This window comes from Lathyrus oleraceus, chromosome 6, assembly GCF_024323335.1.
Source record: "Lathyrus oleraceus cultivar Zhongwan6 chromosome 6, CAAS_Psat_ZW6_1.0, whole genome shotgun sequence".
Lineage (NCBI taxonomy): Eukaryota > Viridiplantae > Streptophyta > Magnoliopsida > Fabales > Fabaceae > Lathyrus > Lathyrus oleraceus.
The window spans coordinates 463,172,507-463,193,959 of record NC_066584.1 but is presented as its reverse complement, the minus strand read 5'-3'; the positions used below and the strand labels follow the sequence as shown (position 1 = coordinate 463,193,959).

The 21,453-nt window shown below is 37.7% G+C and overlaps 1 protein-coding gene and 1 non-coding gene across 2 annotated transcripts; both read right to left on the bottom strand.

Moving 5' to 3' along the window:
- Nucleotides 1–16,222: 16,222 nt before the first annotated feature.
- LOC127096254 (uncharacterized) lies at nucleotides 16,223–17,164 on the bottom strand. Its single transcript, XM_051034849.1, has one exon. It carries the CDS (start codon nucleotides 17,162–17,164, stop codon nucleotides 16,223–16,225), a length of 942 nt encoding a protein of 313 aa, XP_050890806.1.
- Nucleotides 17,165–19,396: 2,232 nt separating this feature from the next.
- On the bottom strand, nucleotides 19,397–19,503 carry LOC127099133 (small nucleolar RNA R71). The gene has a single exon (XR_007793682.1). It is a non-coding gene; the product is annotated as a small nucleolar RNA R71 (small nucleolar RNA).
- Between the last annotated feature and the right edge of the window lie 1,950 nt (nucleotides 19,504–21,453).

Below are 21,453 nucleotides of genomic sequence, written 5' to 3'. Positions count from 1 at the left end.
GGAAGCAAGGTGTCCAGTGATCCTTGAGGCAATGCAATGTTATGATATGATGCCATGAGGGATCTTAGGGACAAAATTGGGGTCTTACACATATTATAAATGATTTTAAGTATATCCGCGTTTAGCCAGTCTCATACCTCTCCATAATGAATATAATGCAAAGCATAAAAACATCTAGCTGGTCCCACGCAAAGTAATTACAGTCGCATTTCAAAGCATAACGACATCTGGTCAATCTTACACCTTGTAATTTCAAATTTAACATATGGTTGTGTCAAGCCGGATCAACATTCAACTTTATAAACGTAATTGAAAGCTCAACCATATTAAGTTGAATCGATACATTATCAATGTGTCGCATATCAAAAAATATGATCCTTCGTGAAGCATTCGCACCCTCGCGGAAAAAATGATTCGAATAGAGTCGTCATCGAACTCTATTTATTCCAAAGAAGGAAAGGGAAAATATTGATAAAACCCTTAAAAGAAAAGAAAATGGTTAACTTGTGATTGAATGTTAGCTATTGTTAATTCTTTTCTTCTACTTATTGAGCGAGAAAAGGAAATAATATTTTTAGGATTTTTTTATTATTGTGCCTGATAAGATTTCAAAATGCTGCTCATACGTATCTCCATGTGCTATGGAGAACTCAAGGCTACGTAGTTCGTTGTAGCAAAGAGCTATTTGTTGGTTGCTTTTAGAGAGTGACATTTTATACATATTGAGTGGTTAACCTTTGCTTGATGCTCGCTCTTGGAGGTGAAAGCCTTTGTTTGTTTCACATTGATATAGATAAAACATACTCATTTTTGAAAAAGTTTTGAAGTCACGCACGAGCGAAAACAAGTTTGATGTGTTTGAATATTTTTGAATGATTGACGAATATTTAATTGGTAATCTAAGTGCGACCATCACATGAATATTTGGGGAAAGAAGAAGAAAAATACTTCCGCCCCAATCCTTTTTCAATCAGATTATTTATGAAATTGGTGTGACGAATCAAGTCATATTTATTTAACGGGCGACGAGTATTTGAAAAATAGGCTAAGTGCGACCATCGCACAAATACTCAGGGAAAAGAGGAGAAAATTACTTCCGCCCTAATCTTTTTTGGTTCATGAAAGAATTAACTTGATTCAGTTATTTAAAAGTGTTTTTATATGATCGACGGATTTTCAAACGGTAGGCTAAGTGCGGCGATCACATGAACATTCAGGAAAAGGAGAAGAAAATTACTTCCATCCCAATCCCTTTTCAATCGGTTATATATTACGAAAAGAGTTTGAAAATGGATGATTTGACGTTGATTCAAGTGTTTTAAATTGATTATGAAAAGAGTTTGATATGAAGTGGAAGAGGTACTTGACATTGGATCAAGCACTCACATTATGGAATATGATTTGATTTATGAAAATTACTCGACGTTGGATCAAGTGTCATTTTTATTCTTTTTTTAAAACGGTTCATATTACATTATTCTTAATAAATTCTTGAATTATAAGACAAATAATGCGGTAATAATTATTACAAACTATGGGAGAGAGATACATTTAAAATGAGGAGCATCATGAGTAATAAACAAACCATAGTGAGAGTAAATGAAGTAAAAGTATAGTCTAAGTAATTAAATATAAGTAAGTAAATTAATTAAGTTAATAAGAATTAATTCATTAAGTCAATCAATTTAAACATTAATTAACTAACTTAATTAATCCTAATTAACTAACTTAATTAATACTAATTAACTAAACTAATTTGTTAAATTATATTCAAAAAATTAAACCTACAATAAAAATAAAAATAAATAAATAGTAATAAAATAATAATATAGAGCTAAAATAAATAAATGGGTTGAAGACAAAGCAAAAGCCCAACCAGAATGGGGGTAGACATGAGAAACTAGGGGGTGGACAATAATTTGGGCGTTGGCCCAATGTAGATCATCCTAAAGGAAGAGTCAAAGACTGACTCCACCTTGTCCACACGATGAGAATGCTGAAGGAGTCAAATAGAACATCAAACAGCCAGGGAATAAGGGTGCATGTGAGGTCCACCATAACTCGCACATGAGATCACTGCAACGTGGGATGCTACATGTTGAACAAGTGGCTCATGGAAGGCCACTTGTCCCAGCCCAACACAAACAGCCAACAGACAACACGAGAAAAGAGGGAGAGAAGGTCTCATTTGGACCAAATACCCTCTTTCCACATCCTTTTTCTCTTTCACCCAACTTTCTATACAACCTCACATTCCTCGCCTGAAAAACGCCGGAGAAGAAGGTTGTGGAGGCCGCGCCACCGTCTTCTCCAGTGAAATGCCTCCACATAAATTGAAAACCTCTAACCCCCCTAAATCGAACCTTATAAATCCCAATCTCCCCTCAAATCCCCATAAAAATATCTCATTTGGACGGATCGAAAACCTCCTAACTCCAAACACTAACTCGGTTCAAAACCCACTAAAAATCCAATTCTCCAACACGAAATCCCCCCTAAAACTCACCCTCATTCCAAATTTGGGGTCAAAATGGACAAGAATTATCACCGCACATCGAATTAGAAAACCTCATAACTAGAAACCCTAACTTCTCGTTACCTCACAAACGAACCTAAACAAGGAAAAAAAAGAACCTAAAATCCTGTTCAAAGATCAATCCAAGCATGGAAAATATAAGAACAAGCAATGAACTAGGAACTCAAAACTAACAAAGGAATACTCAATCATCTCAGTTAAGCAACAAAGCATCAACAACAAAAAGGAAATGATAAAAGAGTAAAGAGAAGTTTCACCTACTCTGAACGTTCTTCAGAGTGACGAAATCTTCAAAGGTATCTGATCGAAAAAATAACAAGTGTACTATTTTGCCTTTTGTAGTAATAAAGGGGAAATTCCATGAATGTCGATCTCAAGGACTGCAAGTTAATATTAAGAATGCTCTGATTCATATAGGGTATCTCTAATCCTAAGTGATATCTACTGCAGAGTAATCTTATGAAAACCTTACCAATGACGGCCCAACCTAATTGATAACCATACAACAATCTCGATTGGTCCGAAAGAGAAAGCATTAAACACATCAAAAGATTACCGTAAAAACAATATTATCAATGCAATCGTAAACTCAAAGTCATTACAGATCTAAAAATCAGGGACACCCCCTAGTATTGGGGGGTTTAACTACTCATATTGTTCAAAATAGATTCAAGATAAAAAATACACATTACAAGTAATTGGATGACTTCGATATTCAATTGTTTTCGCTCATGAAAATCTTCCCCTCTCTGAATTCTTTGATCTCTGTAATTCTCGACTGTCTGACAATTCTTTGTGCTCTGTCTTCTCCTCGTTCCAAAGTGTCTTCTTCTCTCGTAGAAACTCTCCTAAAATAGTGAAAAATACTTTGGCAAAGGATGGAAATCCCAAGAACGCCCTTGCAGCTCAAGCCTGGGTAAAAAGCCAAAAAATTGGAAGATTCTGCGCCTGGGCTGACACGGGTGGCCATGTCAGCTCCCTGCCTTGCCATTCTCTCTTGACACGCCCCAGGTGACTTGACACGGGCTGTATCAGCTGACACGGGTGGCCATGTCAGGCCTCCTGTACTGAAAAATCTCCTTTCCTCGAACACTGGAACTTTCCACTTTCTCACATTGAGTCTGTTGGATCTTTTACGTGGACCTAGAGGGCATAAACACAAACAACCAAAGCATAAAATCCCGAAAACACAAAATAAAACTAAAAATTGATAAAATTCTTAAATAACTTACGAAAATGAAAACATAAATTAAAAGGTATCATAATACGCACAAAGTATTCCAGAATCCTTGGTTTCTTATCGAATAAGTAATGAAAACATAGTGAAAATGGTGATGATCACAACCCCAAACTTAGCTCATTAGTTGTCCTCAAGTAATGTTCTATGCGACAAAGTGTGTGACTTCCCAAAATTGAATTCTTACAACAATACTGCTGAGATCTTTCGCCAAAGCCTTCATTCTCCCTTTCATAGTTCCTGCTTTTCCTAATGAGTTTTCCGCTGCACTTCCACATTGACGTACCACTTCACCTGTCAGCTTATATCACACTCTCATCAAGTCTCTTCGGGTTAAAGTGTTTACAATCACATTTTAGAATATGCAATACCAACTCATAAATTTGAATAGTTTCTCCTTTCGTATCAACTACACACAAAACATACTTTTGAGGTCTTTTGGGTTGTAACGGAGCTTGGGTTACAGTGGGGTAAATATAAACAAAAGTTAAAACAAGTGGTTTGGGTTTAGATCTAATGTTATTATTCTTTTCATTGTGTTTGTTCTACATCTCATTTCCAATCCTTTTCTTTTTCAGTATGTATTGCTTAGTTCTCTTTTTTTTCTTTGATTTTCTCTTCTTTTTTTTTTCAACTGAGTGTTTTTCCTTTGGTGAGTGTTTTTCCCGTACCATCGAAGAGAATTTTTTTCTTTTGTTTACTTTTTGGTTTTGATGGTCGTTTTTCTTAATTTTTCCCGCACTCACCTTACTTTCAGATACTTATGGGGTTACCCCAAACTTAGAATTTAACATAGTTTAAGGACATAACATTGACTCTGAACAGGGTAAAGAAGTGTTTGGGCCGCGAGTTACATTCATGTGGTTATATAAACAAACAAAGGGTACAGGCTCAAACGGGGTTAGCAAGGGATAATATTAAAGGTATGGCTAGAGAGACTCAGGGCTATTACTCAAATACCGTGCCTCAGTGTGTGTAAATATGTAGTGATATTCCCAAAGAACCTATGAAAAGTCATAGTTATAAAGACATACCTTAATATCACTCATGATGACAAATGTGTTTGGCTTTTTATGCACTCACCTTGTTAGGTAAAGCTTAACCGCATCCACAATACTTCTAGTATGGTGCGACTTCTTACTCAACTCAGAATGCACATGGAACCTACGTTAGTCGAGCTTGAGAAGTTGCGTCCGACCTTTTCTTCATCAGTATCAACTTTTTGGGAAGATCCTTCATAAAAAACAATAGTAAGTGGAGTGATCATTTTATCCACTACCACTAGTGGTCATCATCTAATCCAACAATAACACCAAGAACCTAAAATACATGCCGCAAATGATACCCAACAGTAAAAACAAACCAAATGTAAAATAGTAAACAATTTGGAAATAATAAAATTAAAAAAAAAACATAAAACAAAAAGCATAATAAAACCTCCCCCACACTTGAACTAAACATTAACCTCAATATTTTAGAAGAAGATAGAAGGAGGGTGACTCATAGTGCCTTACTGAGGAGGATGGGGCGGAAAGTGAGACATCAACTGTCGTATCATCAGGTTCATCTCATCCAAAACCGCCCTTTGCCGATCCTGCTCGATGCCTTATCTTGATTGCTCGGTACTAAGGTCACCGAGCTCGATTTGTACTCATGCCCACTAGTCGTGATTCATGGATGATGACCCAGTGCCCTAATGGAATGGATCTTGGGGCGGGGGTACAAACGACTCCTGATGCTGCTCGTCTTCATTCATATATTCACCTGTAACACGTTCACCTACAACTAGATTTTCAGCATCCTAGCCTTCCTCTGTATGAGGGTTAACACTCACATACAACCAATTATCATAATCACCAATACTTACTCTATCAGGATTAGAAAGTGCAATGATAAATCTTTTATGAATCAGAACAAATTAGTAATCATGTGCAACATAAATCATACTTTGCTGGATGAGAGCTTCCATATCTATTTTAGTATTACCTGCCACCGGGGTTTCTTCAAGCAACATCGCATGATACCCAAAATGTTCAACAATTAGGGTAATCATACCCCCAACGAAAATACCACCAGAATCTGCCCGACCAACTCTCCCCAAGTAATCAGCTGCAAAGGCAGCAACATTGATGGCCTGATTTTGTGCCATCGAGTACAGGAAGAACAACTCCCATTGTGTTTCCACGCCCGTACTATCACCCCATCCAAACAGAGTGTACCCCAGACATTTTCGGGCATAACGGAAGCACGGGTTCTGGATGTCGGACGCTTTTGCACCTTTTGAGGTGTAATCAGTCCTCCCAGTAATGGTAATCCATAAATCTTTTGGCGAAAACCCATCAGGGACCACACCGGGTCCGTACAGTGGGAGTTGAAGAATACCAGCCAACTCCTCAATAGAAAGCTCATGATAATTATTAAAAAGGAGGAATCGGAGAGTACCATAATAGTAACTTCACGCGATAATCCACCGCTTCTCTAGTTGGAATTCGAGTGTGCTCAAAAATTCGAGTGTGATGCGCTCATAAGTCGGCGCTTCAAAGCTCATGAATTCCAACATACCCAGTACAAGGAACATCCTGACAACTTCAATTTTTAGGCCTAAATCATGAAGGGTCTGTTCGCACATATACCTGGTGGGGGTGAGCTTCCACTTTCTATGAATTGAGTACCGTTGCTCCTGTTCTGGATTGTCGAAGAAAATATTGTGCGGGTTCGGATTTCGGCTGCTCCTTTTCCGTGGTCTCGAGGTCTCGGCCATTTTTTGCTTCCCTTGCACAATCCTTCTTGGGGGCATTTTCGTACCTACAAAAATGATGAGAAATTCGAAATAGGAATTAGAGAAAACGGACACCGTGGTTGTGATGAGGGCGAGAAATGGAGAAGAATTCGTGAAGGGAGTTTGTGATTTGGGTTTGTTATGGTGGGAAAGGTGGATGCTTTTTGGTGGGGTTTTAATGGACGGTAAGAGTTTTTGAGAGAGAGGAGGTGGAGAAGATGAGGTTTGTGAGAGATAATGAGAGGAGAGTGGAGGAAATCAGAATTTTGGGGAGGATAAAGTGGGTGTAATGAGTGGTTAGTGGGTATTAATGAGGGATGAGGGCCACCCGAAGTCCAAAAAAATTCAAAATTTTCAAATTCGTGGTCCTGACACGGGTTGTGTCAGCTGACACGGGGGGCCGTGTCAGGCTGATGTCTCTCAAAACCTCAAGGTGCGGGCTTCAGTCGTCTTGACACGGGCCGTGTCAGTTGACACGGGCAGCCGTGTCAGGCTTCTACCATGTTGATGTTTCATCATTTTCCTCAGTGCTCCTAACACGGGCCGTGTCAGTTGACACGGGCGGCCATGTCAGGCTACTGGTTTCTCATTAAGAAAATTTTCTCTCTCTTATTTTCAGATACGGTTTTTCCTCCCGGTACAACTCCCGCATTTATGTGAGTACCTTCGCCCTTTTTTGCAAGGCATTGTGCAAACCTAAAATAAGAAACAAACACAGACAATAATTAGAAATAAAAAACGCGTAGGTTGCCTCCCACTAAGCGTTCTGTTTAACGTCGCATGGCTCGACGATTTACCATACTATCCGTGTGGATAAACATTCTTTACCAGGCCAGTTCCTCATCCTTGAGGATAAGGCTTCTTCTTATTTCCTTGTGCGTTTGGACTAGAACTAGGAGTTGGAGTTGCTAATGGAGGTGGTGATAGTTGAGAAGGTCTTCTTGTCTCTTTTTCTGATGTTGGTGCGTTACTTTTCCTTCTCACCTTTGTCTTGATCAAGCTGACTTGATAGTGATGTTCTTTTTCTACCTCTAGCTCATGGTTTTCAATAGAATTCAATGTTATTTCTTTATCGTAAAATTTTAAGGTTAACGTGCCCTGGTCCATGTAGAGATTGCATCGACTTGTCTGCATGAAAGGTCGACCAAGAATGATGGGTGTCTCTTAATCTCCAGGTATCTCTAGGATCACAAAATCAACAGGAAAACTCAAGTCCTCTATTGTCACTAGTACGTCTTCTGATATACCATATACATCCTTTCTCGAGTGATCTGCAAACTTCAGATTTGTCTTTGTATCATTGACATTTTTAATACCTAACTTGTGAAAGATTGATAGTGGCCTCAGAGTCACACTAGCTTCAGAATCAATTAGTACCTTTTTGAAAGTTCTCTCTTTAATTGTGCATGACACTGTTACCGTTCCAGAATCCTTCTGTTTATTTGGAATTTTCTGCCCCAGTGAATTTGCACTACACTTTTCCTTCAAGGCTACCGGTTCTTCTGATGTTGGTTTCTTTTCGGCCATTACCTCTTCCATGAATTTTTTGTACATGACATTCTATCGAGTGCTTCAAACAAATACATATGACCCTCTATCTTTTTTAACATTGTCATGAATTTCTCAAAGTCTGACTCGCTTGGATCCTTCTTTTTCACTCTCTGAGGGTATGGTAACTTAATCACCGGTTTAGTATCCTTTTTATTTTTCTCTTCAGTTGGCTTGCCAAGTGGTATGACTTTTTTATCTTTAGTGGCCATCTCCCTTTTCATTGTGACAGTACTAACACTCTCATGATTTCTTGGATTTTGAACTGTTTCACTTGGTAAGGAACCTGGTGTTCGGGAGCTTCCTATTTGTTGTGCTATTCTACCCAGCTGAACTTCAAGATTTTTTATAGAGGCGGTGGTGTTTTTATAATTGTTTCTCGTCTCTTCTTGGAATTGCATATTATGAGTAGCCATGTTTTCAATGGCAATATCCCAGTCTGCTTTCTTTGGAGCTTGTTGTTGTTGATATTGAGTCAGATATTGAACTTGTCCCTTTTGTGGAACATTCCCTCTCTGGTCTTTCTAGGATAAGTTTGGATGATTCTTCCAACCTGGATTGTAAGTGTTGGAGTAGGGATTATTCTACTTCAAAAAATTTCTCTCTTCAATTTGTTGAGGGGCTGCAAAGCAATACAATATGTGGTGAGGTCCATTTCAGATTTCATAAGAGATGGTCTGAGCAGGTTGAACTTGAGCCACCTGTTGAGTAACTATATTCATCGCCTTCAACTTCTTTTCCACTTCAACAACTATTGTATCTTCCAATTGGATTTTTTTAGTTTCTACCTTCAGATCAATAACTCCCTCAGGTTTGCTCGTACACCTATCATATAATTCCAGATGCTCATTGGAAGCTATCGCTTTAATGATCTTTTTAATACCCGTGGTTATTGATAAAATTTTTGAGCCACCGACGGTTGTATCAATTAATTGTTTTGTCTTGATTTTCAGCCCATTAATAAACATCTGCATCTGTTCAGTCTGATCCAAATTATGAGTTCGGCAAGCTACCAGGACCCTTTTGAATCTTTTGTAGGCATCTCTCAAAGACTCACCATCCTTCTGTTTGAAGTTTAAGATTTCATACCTTTTTCTCAGAAATACTGATGCTGGAAAATTCTCATTTAGGAAAGTTGTTTCCATCTCTTCCCATTATGTAATACTGCCAGCTAGAAGAGAGTAGAACCATTCTTCCACCTCTTCAGCTAAAATGAACGGGAACATTCTTAACTTCTTTGCTTCATCAGTATGATCATCAACTTTCAAAATTGTACTCATGGTCAGGAATCTTTACCGGTGCTTGTTTGCATCTTCATTTACCTTTCCGGTGAAAGGTTTTCTTTCAAGTTGATTGATTATGCTAGGATGTAGTTGAAAATTAGTCACATTCACCGGTTGGTTGACAATGGTCAATCTACCACCCGACGCATTTGCAATTCCATAGTCACCTAGGAGTCTTTCCGAAGGTGGAGGGGGTGGGACTTGAGGAATTTCAGCCATAGTTTCTTTTTCTGAATTTGAATGATCAGAGGGAACTTCTTATTTGGAATTCAATCTAGCGTGTATGAGTCTCCGGTGAAGGGTTCTCTCGATTTCTGCGTCAAAAAGAAATTCAGCTGAGGGCTCTCCTCGCATGCACAGATTAGTGAATGAAATTATATAAATGACAGAAAAATGATTTTACTGCAGAGCAACAAAATTTTAATTGAACTAAGATTAAACTCTATATTTTGGCAGTCCCCGGCAACGGTGCCAAAAACTTGATCGAAAAAAATAGCAAGTGTATTATTTTGCCTTTTATAGTAATAAAGGGGAAATTCCCCGAATGTCGATCTCAAGGACTGCAAGTTAATATCGAGTTCAAATCATCGTTCAATTAAACAAAAACTAGTGTTAGGTGTTTTAGATTCAGATTTATAAAAATAAAGGCAAAAGAAATTAATATTGTAAAATAAGGGTTTGCAAGGGAAGAGTAACAATGCCAGAGAAGGTGTATAATTTGTCCCTAAAACAACTCTGAGTCACTATTGCATCAACAAATATCAGTTACTACCAGTTCTCAAGGGTATTTTCTCCCAAGTCCTTCGTGAGAAAACCTTTAATCATTTAACCCTAATTTCTATGTCCATAGGAAATTATAGGTGAAGTTAAGCCTTATTGTATCAAGAATGCTCCAATTCATACAAAATATCCCTAGTCCTAGGTGATATCTACTGCAGAGTAATCTTATGAAAACCTTACCAATGGAGGTCAAACATAATTCATAACCATACAAAAATCTTAATTGGTCTGAAAGAGAAAGCATAAAACACATCAAAAGATTACCGTAAAAATAATATTATCAATGCAATCGTAAACTCAAAGTCATTATAGATCTAAATCAGGGACACCCCCTAGCATTGGGGGTTTAGCTACTCATATTGTTCAAAACAGATTCAAGATAAAAAATACACATTACAAGTAATTGGATGACTTGGATCTTCAATTGCTTCCGTTCATGAAAATCTTCCGCTCTTTGAATTCCTTGATCTCCGTAATTCTTGATCGTCTGATAATTCTCTGTGCTCTATCTTTTCCTCATTCCAAAGTGTCTTCTTCTCTCGTAGAAACTCTCCTAAAATAGTGAAAAATCCTTTGGCAAAGGATGGAAATCCCTAAAACAGCCTTACAACTCAAGCCCGGGTAAAAAGCCCAAAAATAGGAAGATTATGCGCCTGGGATGACACGGGTGGCCGTGTCATTTGACACGGGTGTCCGTGTCAGCTCCCTGCCTTGCCATTCTCTCCTGACACAACCCAGGTGACTTGACACAGGTCGTGTTAGCTAAAATGGGTGGCCGTGTCAGGCCCCTGTCTTGTACATTTCTTGTATTTTCTTTGCCTTCCTCCTGGCACGGTCTGTTTCAGGTTACACGGGTGGCCGTGTCAGGCTTCCTGTACTGAAAAATATCCTTTCCTTGAATGCCAAAACTTTCCACTTTCTTGCATTGAGTCTGTTGGATCTTCTACGTGGACCTGGAGGGCATAAACACAGACAACCAAAGCACAAAATCCCGAAAACACAAAATAAAACTAAAAACTGATAAAATGCTTAAATAACTTAGGAAATGAAAACTAACTCAAAAGGAACCATAATCTGCACAAATTGTTCAAGAATCCTTGGTTTCTTGTCAAATAAGTAATGAAAACATAGTGAAAATGGTGACCGATTAGTATCACTCTATTTCCTTTTTTTTTTGCTTGTCTACTTCTCATTTTCTTCCCATGTTGCTGCTTCTGTATTGGTTATTGTTGAATGTTGTTGACTGGGTATTGTATAGGCTAGGTAGCTCCAATAACTTAGAGTTTTAGTAAGAAAAGTTTAAATGATTCTTATGATAGGTGAGCTCTAGTATTGGTTGGAATGAATTCTACAGCATAACAATAGTGAGATTGTGGATGAAAATGAACACTAGGTAGTAGTTATTATATAGAGTAGTTCATACATGTAATTTTTTTTCCAGGTGTGTGTGAGTTTGTTATCGTTTGGAGGAAAAAGATGATGGTGAGTTAGTGTTTATTTGAGATGAGTTTTGATGGAATTTGAGTGTAATATGTGTCAAACAAATGAGTGAGTGGTTAGAATTAAATTTGCAATGTTAAAGAGTGCTCAGATTGAGTTTGAGTAAAAAAATTATATTAAATGAAAATGGAATTCTGTGCTTGTTGAAATTGTTAATTTGGTGTTAATTTTGAAATTTGTTATCATATGTGTGAATTATGGTCCCCTTTTGTGATATGTGTGTATGAAAATGATGGTGATTGCTGCTAACAATTTTTTTATGTTGTACTTGCTACACATGAGCTAATGGCTTGGCTTGGTGTTAGACTGACTTGGAGAGGAGGAAAAAGGTACAAAACATGAAGCTCTAATGATGATGGAGTTGGCTTGTTCATGAAGACCATTTGAGAGCTTAGTTTGCAGCTGAAACTTCCTGGCTCGAAGCCTATGCTTGACGGGGATTTGAATTGAAGCTAAACTTTTTTCTTTGTTTTTGTCATTTTCTGAAATATTATATTATATGTATATAGGTAATATGTATACAAAAGAGAAGAAACGTGTACTGAATAAGGTGATATATATAAATAAGGTGTTAATGTGTGAATTGTAATATAAAAATGTTGATCAATAAAAAACTCTCTTTGTTTAATTTCCAAAATTATTCTTATCTTTGTATCATTCGAAGTATTAATCTAAACATCTGAGTAAAGCAAAAAAAAATCAATTTGAATTAAAAGAAATTATTTAACACATAAAAAATTAAAGTCAAAGGTCCACCTTTTGACTTTGTCTTTTACCTTTGACATATGTTAATAAGTGGCTAAAAGAAATGCTAATGAAAAGTTAATGTAACAATTCAAAATGAAAGTGAAGCAAATGAACTAACAACAAAGTTCAACAAAGTCAAAGTTGACTTTTAACATTTTATTCTACAATATGCTGATGAATAACAATGGTTTAGATGAATCGTGAGTAAAGAAAAGGATACAAATAGTCACTCTTGGACTATTTACCTAATTTAGAAACACAAATGATAGTGATGCAGATAATTAATGATCATAAAATTAAATGTAAAAGAGTCAACTCTTGGACCAATTACCTCTAATACTTGATCATAAAGACAGACAAAGATTCAAATGCTAAACAATGCTTCTGAATGTCATCAATCTAAATTTTGAGCCTTGATGTAGATTAAAATGGATAACGTCCCGAGGCTAGGGAATACTCTTGATTCCTCAGTCCACAGATGAAACGCCAGGATCCCTGATGAATGTCTATGATTGGTGGGATGCATGATCAAATGGAATGATCATGCTATGCTGATGTTGATGAAAAACTTAGGGTAAAATTTAGGGTGTGACAGCTGCCCATATTTAAACATCTTTAACTAGAGGATACGAAGAACTCTTGTCTTCAAATCGTCATGGTGAAATATAGTTTAAAGACCAAACATATCCAAATTTTTCCCTTTTACGCAATAGAATGATATGCTTATGATGATGTACTGAGATTAAGAAATACTCTTTATTTCTTAATCACCATATAACTTAATAAACGCAAATGGATTAATAAATACTATTGATTTATTAATCATGGAGTAATGAATGTAAATATTCTGGGAATGTGATAGTCTTTCAATGGTTGGTATGTTTCTCTAGGGGGTTAGAAGGTCATGTTTAGCCGCTTTTAGCTGACAATAATAGATTCTCTTGGCTGATAGTAGATTCCTCTGAGATTAGAAAATCATGTTCAACGACTCTTGGCTGACAGTAAATTTCTATCATTGATCAATCATGTTTCACCGCTTCTTGTTGACGGTAGATCTCAACAAACATGTAAACATGTTAGACAACTCTGCAGAGGATAATTTTGTTATAAAGCAATTTATTCGATTGTTCTTCAAACACTCCTCGTTGATGGTAGACTTTCCTGGGGAAGAAATGATCATATTCAGCTGCTCTTGGTTAAAGATGTCACTTTCAACTGCTCTTGGTTGAGACTGATTGCATCAAACTACTCTTGGTTGAAAACAAATGTATGCAAATAATGTATCCAACCGCTATTGGTTGAAACATCATATTCAACTACTCTTGACTGAAAGAAAATCTATGCAAATACAATATCCATCTACTCTTGGCTAAAGACAAATATATGCAAACAATGTATCCAGGTGCTCTTGGGTGAAACATCATTTTCAGCTACTCTTGGCTGAAAGAAAATTTGTTGGGGATATACAAAAAAATATCTGGGGAGCAAACGCACAGGAGACTTGCTGGAGATGTACTGAGAATATTAAATGAAACATTGTCCGTTGGGGAACTCTTGTCCATAAGACTCGTTAGGGAGATTGACCGTTGACCCAAGTTATCCTTGTGAAGAGATGTCCATTTTAGACAAATACTCCAAAGAGACTTGCTAAGGATAATGTTGTCAGGGATACCTTTCTTAAGGAACCCTGTTAGAATGAAACTCGCCTGGGGAGCTCATGAAGCCTTTCTAGAGAAAATTTCAGTGGAAACTCTGTGGGGAGATATCTATTGGTGAAACCAACTAGAAATTCCGTTGAAACTAGAGCTCACTTGGGAATATCGATCACTTTGATAGGGAAGAAAACTCGTCTTGAGAATCATCACCACTATTCACTGACCGTTGATAATCTCTTACAACTTTCATTGAATAAAAGAGCTAATTCTACTCTTGAGAATAGCTATGGAATCTTGATTTTGTTGAGAATTAAACTGGACTTCTCCTTGAGGTCACTAATTCCTAGATGAGGCTTATGCATGATTTGTTTTTTTACATAATATGCAAGAAGAAAAATGAATGCATGAAAATACTGGTTTATGCATTTTGTGGGTATCAAGCTCTGATTCCCCGACACTCTGGTCTCAAATAGTTTTGACACCATGAAGATGGTTTGCAAAACTCTGACTTCTGATTTTCTACCTAGCGATCATCGACCTCTAACGTGCTCATTAAGGTGATCATCAAGATGCCTCACATGTTGTGAATTATATGCATTGTTGTAAGCTAACAAATATTCCATAGACTTTTCAAAGATCAAAATAATTTAAAGTTTTCAAAAGCTTTTATTATTGTAGTGTTTTAATGTTTTTATTTTATTAAGAATAAAACTAACATTATGTAAACAAATAGAAAAACAAAAATAATTGATGAAGAAATGTTCGAATGAACAATATTATTTGATGAGAAGAATAACTCATACACGGGATAACAGTACAGGAAGATGTAAATCCCTTTAAGAGGATATTACAGACAAAGAAAGAAAATAAATGGAAATTAAAATTTAACTGAATTTCTATTGAAATACAATATTTTCTATTTTACCATATGTCCTCTAATCCTCCTTACTTTCCTTTTGGAGATGGTGATTGGATTGTTCCCTTCCATATGAGTTTTGTTGTGGTGTAGGCTTGCATGTTGTAGTCTTATGCCTTTGGATGTTCCCTAACTTTTTTGTGAACTGCTCCTTGGAGTTTCAGTTCACCGAGAGATATAGCCTCTTTTTCTTAAGCCTTCCTTTAAGTTTTCAAATTATAGGGCATAATTTTATTTATCCTTAACTTTTTATTGAGTATACTCATTTTTTCCTAAGTCGCTTTTGCGGTTTTTCGACTTATCGAGATTTATTATCCATCTGTTTTTTTCTTAGGAATAATACTTCTTAACTGCATCGAAATTGATAGGATGTGGCAACTCTTCTCCATCCATGTTCATGACAACTAAAGCTCCACCAGAGAAAGCTTTCTTCACTACATATGGTTCTTCGTAGTTGGGGATCCATTTTCCACGTGAATCCTTCTAGAGGGAGATTATCTTTTTTAGCACCAAGTCACCTACTCTAAACTCTCGAGGTCAGACCATCTTGTTGAATGCCCTCTTGAGCCTTTTCTGATATAATTGACCATGGCACAACACCGTCAGTCTCTTTTCTTCGATTAGATTGAGTTGGTCAAATCTGGTTTGAACCCATTCAGCCTCTCTAATTTACTCTCCATCAAGACTCTCTGCGAGGGGATCTCGACTTCTATTAGTAGCACAAGCTCCATGCCATAGACTAGAGAGAAAGGGGGTTCCCCTGTTGAAGTGTGAACGAATGTTATATACTCGTGCATAGCAAAAGGTAACATCTCATGCCAGTCTTTTATAAGTCTTCACCATCTTCAGGATGATCTTCTTAATACTTTTGTTAGTTGTTTCTACGACATCGTTCATCTTTGGTCTATAAGGTGATGATTTATGATGTTCAATCTTGAAGCTCTCAGATAACTCCTTCATCATCTTATTATTCAGATCAACCCATATCAATGATAATCTTATTGGGAGTCCCGTAGAGACAAATTATCTCTTTCTTGATAAATCGGGTGACCACATGCTTCATCATATTTACATAAGAATCAGCCTTTACCCACTTGGTGAAGTAGTCAATGACAACTAGAATGAAACGATGTTCGTTTGCAGCTTTTGGCTCAATAATACCAATCACATATTTGCCCTACATCGAGAACGACCATGGTGCATTCAAGATGTTCAAAAGACTAGGTCGAACGTGCACCTTGTTAGCATAAATTCGGCACTTGTGGAACATCTTGGCATAGTGGGTCCATCGTCAACCAATAGTAGCCAACTTTGAGGATCTTCTTTTCCATTGAATGTCCGTTTGCATGAGTGTCGAAAGAACATTCATGGATTTCTTTGATGAGTATGTCTTCTTTCTGTCTATCCACACATCTAAGCAGAACCATGTCAAAATTTCTCTTATAGAGCACATTACCACTTAGGAAGAAATTTACTGATAATTTTTTGAAGGTCTTCTTGTTTGTGATTGAAGCATCCTCTGGATACTCATGTTTCTTAAGATATTGCTTGATGTCGTAAAACCATGGTTTTCCATCGGTTTCTGCCTCCACTACTAAGCAATATGCTGCCTCATCCAGATGTTCAATTGTTATATCATGTGCTTCATTAGCCCGCTTGACTTTGAACATAGATGACAAAGTATCCAAGGCATCAGCTAGCTGGTTCTCCTCCCTAGGGATATGATGGAAAGTAATATCATCAAAGTAGGGGATTAACTTCAAGATATGGTCTCGATATGGAATCAAATTAGGATGAAGAGTCTCCCAATCTCCTTTGATTTGATAGATGACTAATGTTGAGTCTCCATACACTTCTAGAATCCCAATTCTCAAATCAATACTTACGTCAATTTCTAAGATACATGCTTTATACTCTGCCATGTCATTAGTGTAGTCGAAACATAACCTTGTTGTGAAAAGAATATGATGATCTGTTGGAGAAGTTATGATAACTCTAATTCCATTACATAGTGCATTTGAGGCACTATCAAACACAAGCGTCCATCGTGATCCTGATTCGGGTCCTTCGATTGGGTCTGGAATCCTATAATCTCTTATGAACATGACATCTTCATCTGGAAAGTCAAGCCTCATCGATTTATAGTCCTCCACATATTGGTGTGTGATAACGCGAAAATACATCGTATATTTGCCTTGATTTACACTCAACAATTATACCACTTTCGTTTATATTCTGATTATTCCGCAAGTATTCGAGTTATTTTTGCAGGTATTTCAATCCCCATGCATAAATGAGCAAAGTGTAGAAAAGGAAGAAAAAAGAAGAAGAAACAGAAGAGAAAGCAGCAGAAAAACAGAAAGCAGCAGAACACAAAAATTGTTGATGTGACGACCGTCACAAAGCGCGTAACGACCGACACGCCCAGCCTGTGACGACCTTCACAGGCCCATGACGAACGTCGCACGACCATAATCAAAGCCTTGAAACAGTCAACAGAAGCGAGCAAGCGTGCCTAAATTCCCGCAACAGAACCACTTTCCCGTGGATTCCTCACTCAACCGAGTCATCCTTGTTTCTCTCAACTGCCATGACCTACCAGGAGATATAAAAAGGACAGAGGTTGGAAACGAGGGGACGCTTAATTTTTCTCTGCAATTTATTTTCTATAGCAATTCAGTTTTCTAGTATTATTTTCCTTCAGCAACATTGTTTCCTCTACCGCAATTCAGTTATCGTTCCGTTTAGAGTTTCCGTTTTCCCTTTTCCTTCCCGTTTTTCAGTTAGCCAAAGTAGTAGTTTCCTACACTGGGGAACTACTACAATTTATTTGATTTAGATTAAGCAATTGTTTCGAAGAAGCAGAATCCTACTGACCTGTGGAGGACTGCTCAAGTACTTCAAGATTCGACGTACTCTATTTATCCAATTGCCAGGTTTTTATTCAATTATTATATTATTGCGCTGTTATTATAATTATGTTTGTTGCACTGTTAATCTGTTTATGTTCGTCTGTGTTTGCGTTATTTAACATGTCTGGCTAAACTAACGGTATCGGTATGTAACAATTTAATTAGACGGGATTTAATAATAATCGGTGAAAAACTCCTTATCTCAAACAATCTTTTCGGATATGGTTTTTAATTTAAATTTAATTAACTTAGTCACAAGAGTGAGAAGCTATTTAATACGATTTTGCCACGAGAGTGGGAAATTAACTAAGGTGAGAACCGACAATCGCGAGAGCGGGAGGGTCGAACTGGATAGTAAAAACTAGGCATTGATTTTTAAAAACAGCGAGAGCACTTTAAAAGCAATTAGAACTTTTCTATTTTCAAAAAGTATTTTTAATTTCAAATGGGACAGCGGGAGCGTACATTCTGACTTAAAGGTATAGTCTGAATCAACAATCCCGAGAGTGTGAGATAAAGCCTTTTAAATAAGTATTTTTTACTGAAAGATATTTTGTACTTAAATTATACATCGGTGACTTATCGAATCCCTGATGATTAATGCGTTGCATACTGATATCCTCCTATTAATACTTTCTTAAAACTCAACTTCCCTTAGATTTAATTTTCTGCAACCAAACTTCTAAAAATCATTCCCTTAGCTAAACATAGTGACGTCAGTAGCATTAGTTTAACCATCGGTCCCTGTGGGTTTGATATCTTTTAAAACTAAAACGACTGGACTGTGCACTTGCAGTCAAGTACCCGATAGACTATAATCTATATACAGTCACGAGATGTATCAAGTTTTTAGCGCCGTTGTCGGGGACCTGATTTAGTCAAATAGTGTGATTCTCTCGTTGTACGGTATAGACTAAGGTAAAAATAAAAACTAATCTCCTTTCCCTTATTTCCCCCGATTGTATGCCAAGTACTCGCTCACAAGGCGATAACTTAGCACTGCCAATCGCTGAATTAGAGCATTTCTTATATATAAGACGCCGAATACTAGAGTACCAACAGAGGTACGATATTCCCGATATCTTCTTTCCTACTGTTGAACCAGTCGGAAAACCAACCATGGCTGAAGTAGGACCACAAAATCGTCCTCTTAAGTTCTACGCTACCCCGTCCCAACAAGAACCTCAAAGCAGCATTGTTGCCCCTTCTATCAATCAAAACGATTTCGAGCTGAAACCCTCATTATTATCAGCCATCCAACATCAATTTGCTGGAAATCCTACGGACGACCCTAATGAACATTTGACCAAGTTTGTGCAGTACGCAGACACTGTGAAGGCGAATGGGGTATCTCAAGATGCGATAAGACTACGCCTCTTTCCTTTCTCACTAAGAGACAGAGCTTGGGCTTGGTTGCAATCCTTGCCATCCAACTCAGTTACAACATGGGAAGAACTGAAGAACGTTTTCTTATCCCAATATTTTTCGCCGAGCAAAACTGCTATGCTGAGAGCTCAAATCAACGGATTTCGACAAAAAGATATAGAATCTCTCTACGACGCATGGGAGAGATACAAAGACATGATGAGGATATGTCCATATCACGGTCTCGAAGACTGGGTGATCATTCACACATTTTACAATGGGCTTCTGTATAACACAAGACTGACAGTAGACGCTGCCGCAGGCGGTGCACTTATGGACAAGCCATACAATGAAGCCTATCAACTCATTGAAAACATGGCCCAAAACCATTGCCAATGGGGAGGTGAAAGAACTCCAGTAGAAAAGTCCCAAACAAAAAGTGGAATGTACAAAAGTTAGACAACTTGACCATACCACCCGCAACCACCGTGGCTGTCGTGACTCCAAAGTGTGAGTTATGTGGAACCCCTGGACACACTGCACCAGAATGTCAGATATTAGCAGGAGTCCCAACCGATCAAGTGAATTATGCACAAGGAAATCCTTATGCGAATACCTACAACCCAGGTTGGAAAAACCATCCTAACTTTTCGTATAAGAATAACAACGCCCTGTATGCACCTGGCCAAGCACCCGCTGTTCCGCCTGGATATCAAAAGCCAGTTAATAATGCTCCTAACATGCTTAGGAAGTCAAACCTAGAATTAATGATGGAAAGCTTCATAGCTACCCAAGCTCATACAAACAAAGACTTCTTGAACCAAAACATACATACTAGCGAGCAACTTAAACAACTAGCGAGCAAAGTAGACGCCTTAGCCACCCACAATAAAATGCTTGAAACACAGATTTCACAAGTGGCTCAACAACAAGTATCTACTGCCGCCCCCGCTGGAACATTTCCTGGACAGCCACAACCTAATCCAAAAGGACATGCAAATGCCATTATACTGAGGAGTGGAAAAGAAATATACGGACCCGTAGATCCAAGACTCCAAAATCCTGCCATGTACCAAAAACCAGACAAAACCACAACTGAGCAGGTAAGTGAACCAAAGGAAAAGGAAGATAATATTCGAGAGGCCAAAGAGAAAGAAAAACCTTATGTGCCTCCACCACCTTATCAACCACCCATTCTGTATCCTCAAAGACTCGCAAGTTCTAAAACTGCAGGGTGATTTAGGAAATTTATTGAACTTCTGAAGCAACTAAACATTAAAATTCCCTTTACAAAAGCCATCACACAAATGCCCTCGTATTCCAAATTTCTTAAGGAGATCCTATCCAATAAGAAAAAGATCGAGGATAACGAAACAGTTACACTTACCGCTGAGTGTAGCGCAATAATCCAAAATAACATGCCTCCCAAACTAAAAAACCCAGGTAGTTTTTCCATACCCTGTGTCATTGGAAAATTCGTCATAGACAAAGCTCTATGCGATCTAGGAGCCAGCATTAGTATAATTGCCTTAACCATCTGTAAAAGGCTCAATATGGGAGAACTAAGACCAACCAAGATGTTTGTTCAATTAGCCGACCGCTCAATCAAATATCCTGTCGGTATACTAGAGAATGTCCCCGTACGTGTAGGACAATTTTACATTCCTACAGACTTCATAATCATGGACATCAAAGAAGATGCCAATACACCTATTATGTTAGGAAGGCCATTCTTAGCTACCGCCGGAGCCATAATAGACGTAAAGAGAGGTAAGCTGACATTCGAAGTTGGAGAGGAAAAGGTTGAATTCATCTTAACACAATTCTTACAAGCGCTAGCTATAGACGATACCTGTTATCTACTTGATGTCATAGACGAGTGCGTAAGAGAGATGGAGATGCAAGAAACCACATACTCTGATATAATGAAAATCTAAATCCCTCCACTCTTTGAAGACGATAATTGGCATGAACCATACCAAAATGACAGTCTAAGCGAATGCTTAGCGCTTACGCCCAACCACATGCCATGCCCAAAGAAACATGACTTGGAATTAAAAGCACTACCAAAGAACCTAAGATACAAATTCCTAGACACTGAACTCAAAAGACCAGTAATAGTCAATGCTGACTTGGGACAGATGGAAACTGAAAAGTTACTAGATGTCTTAAGAAAATATCCAACTGCATTAGGA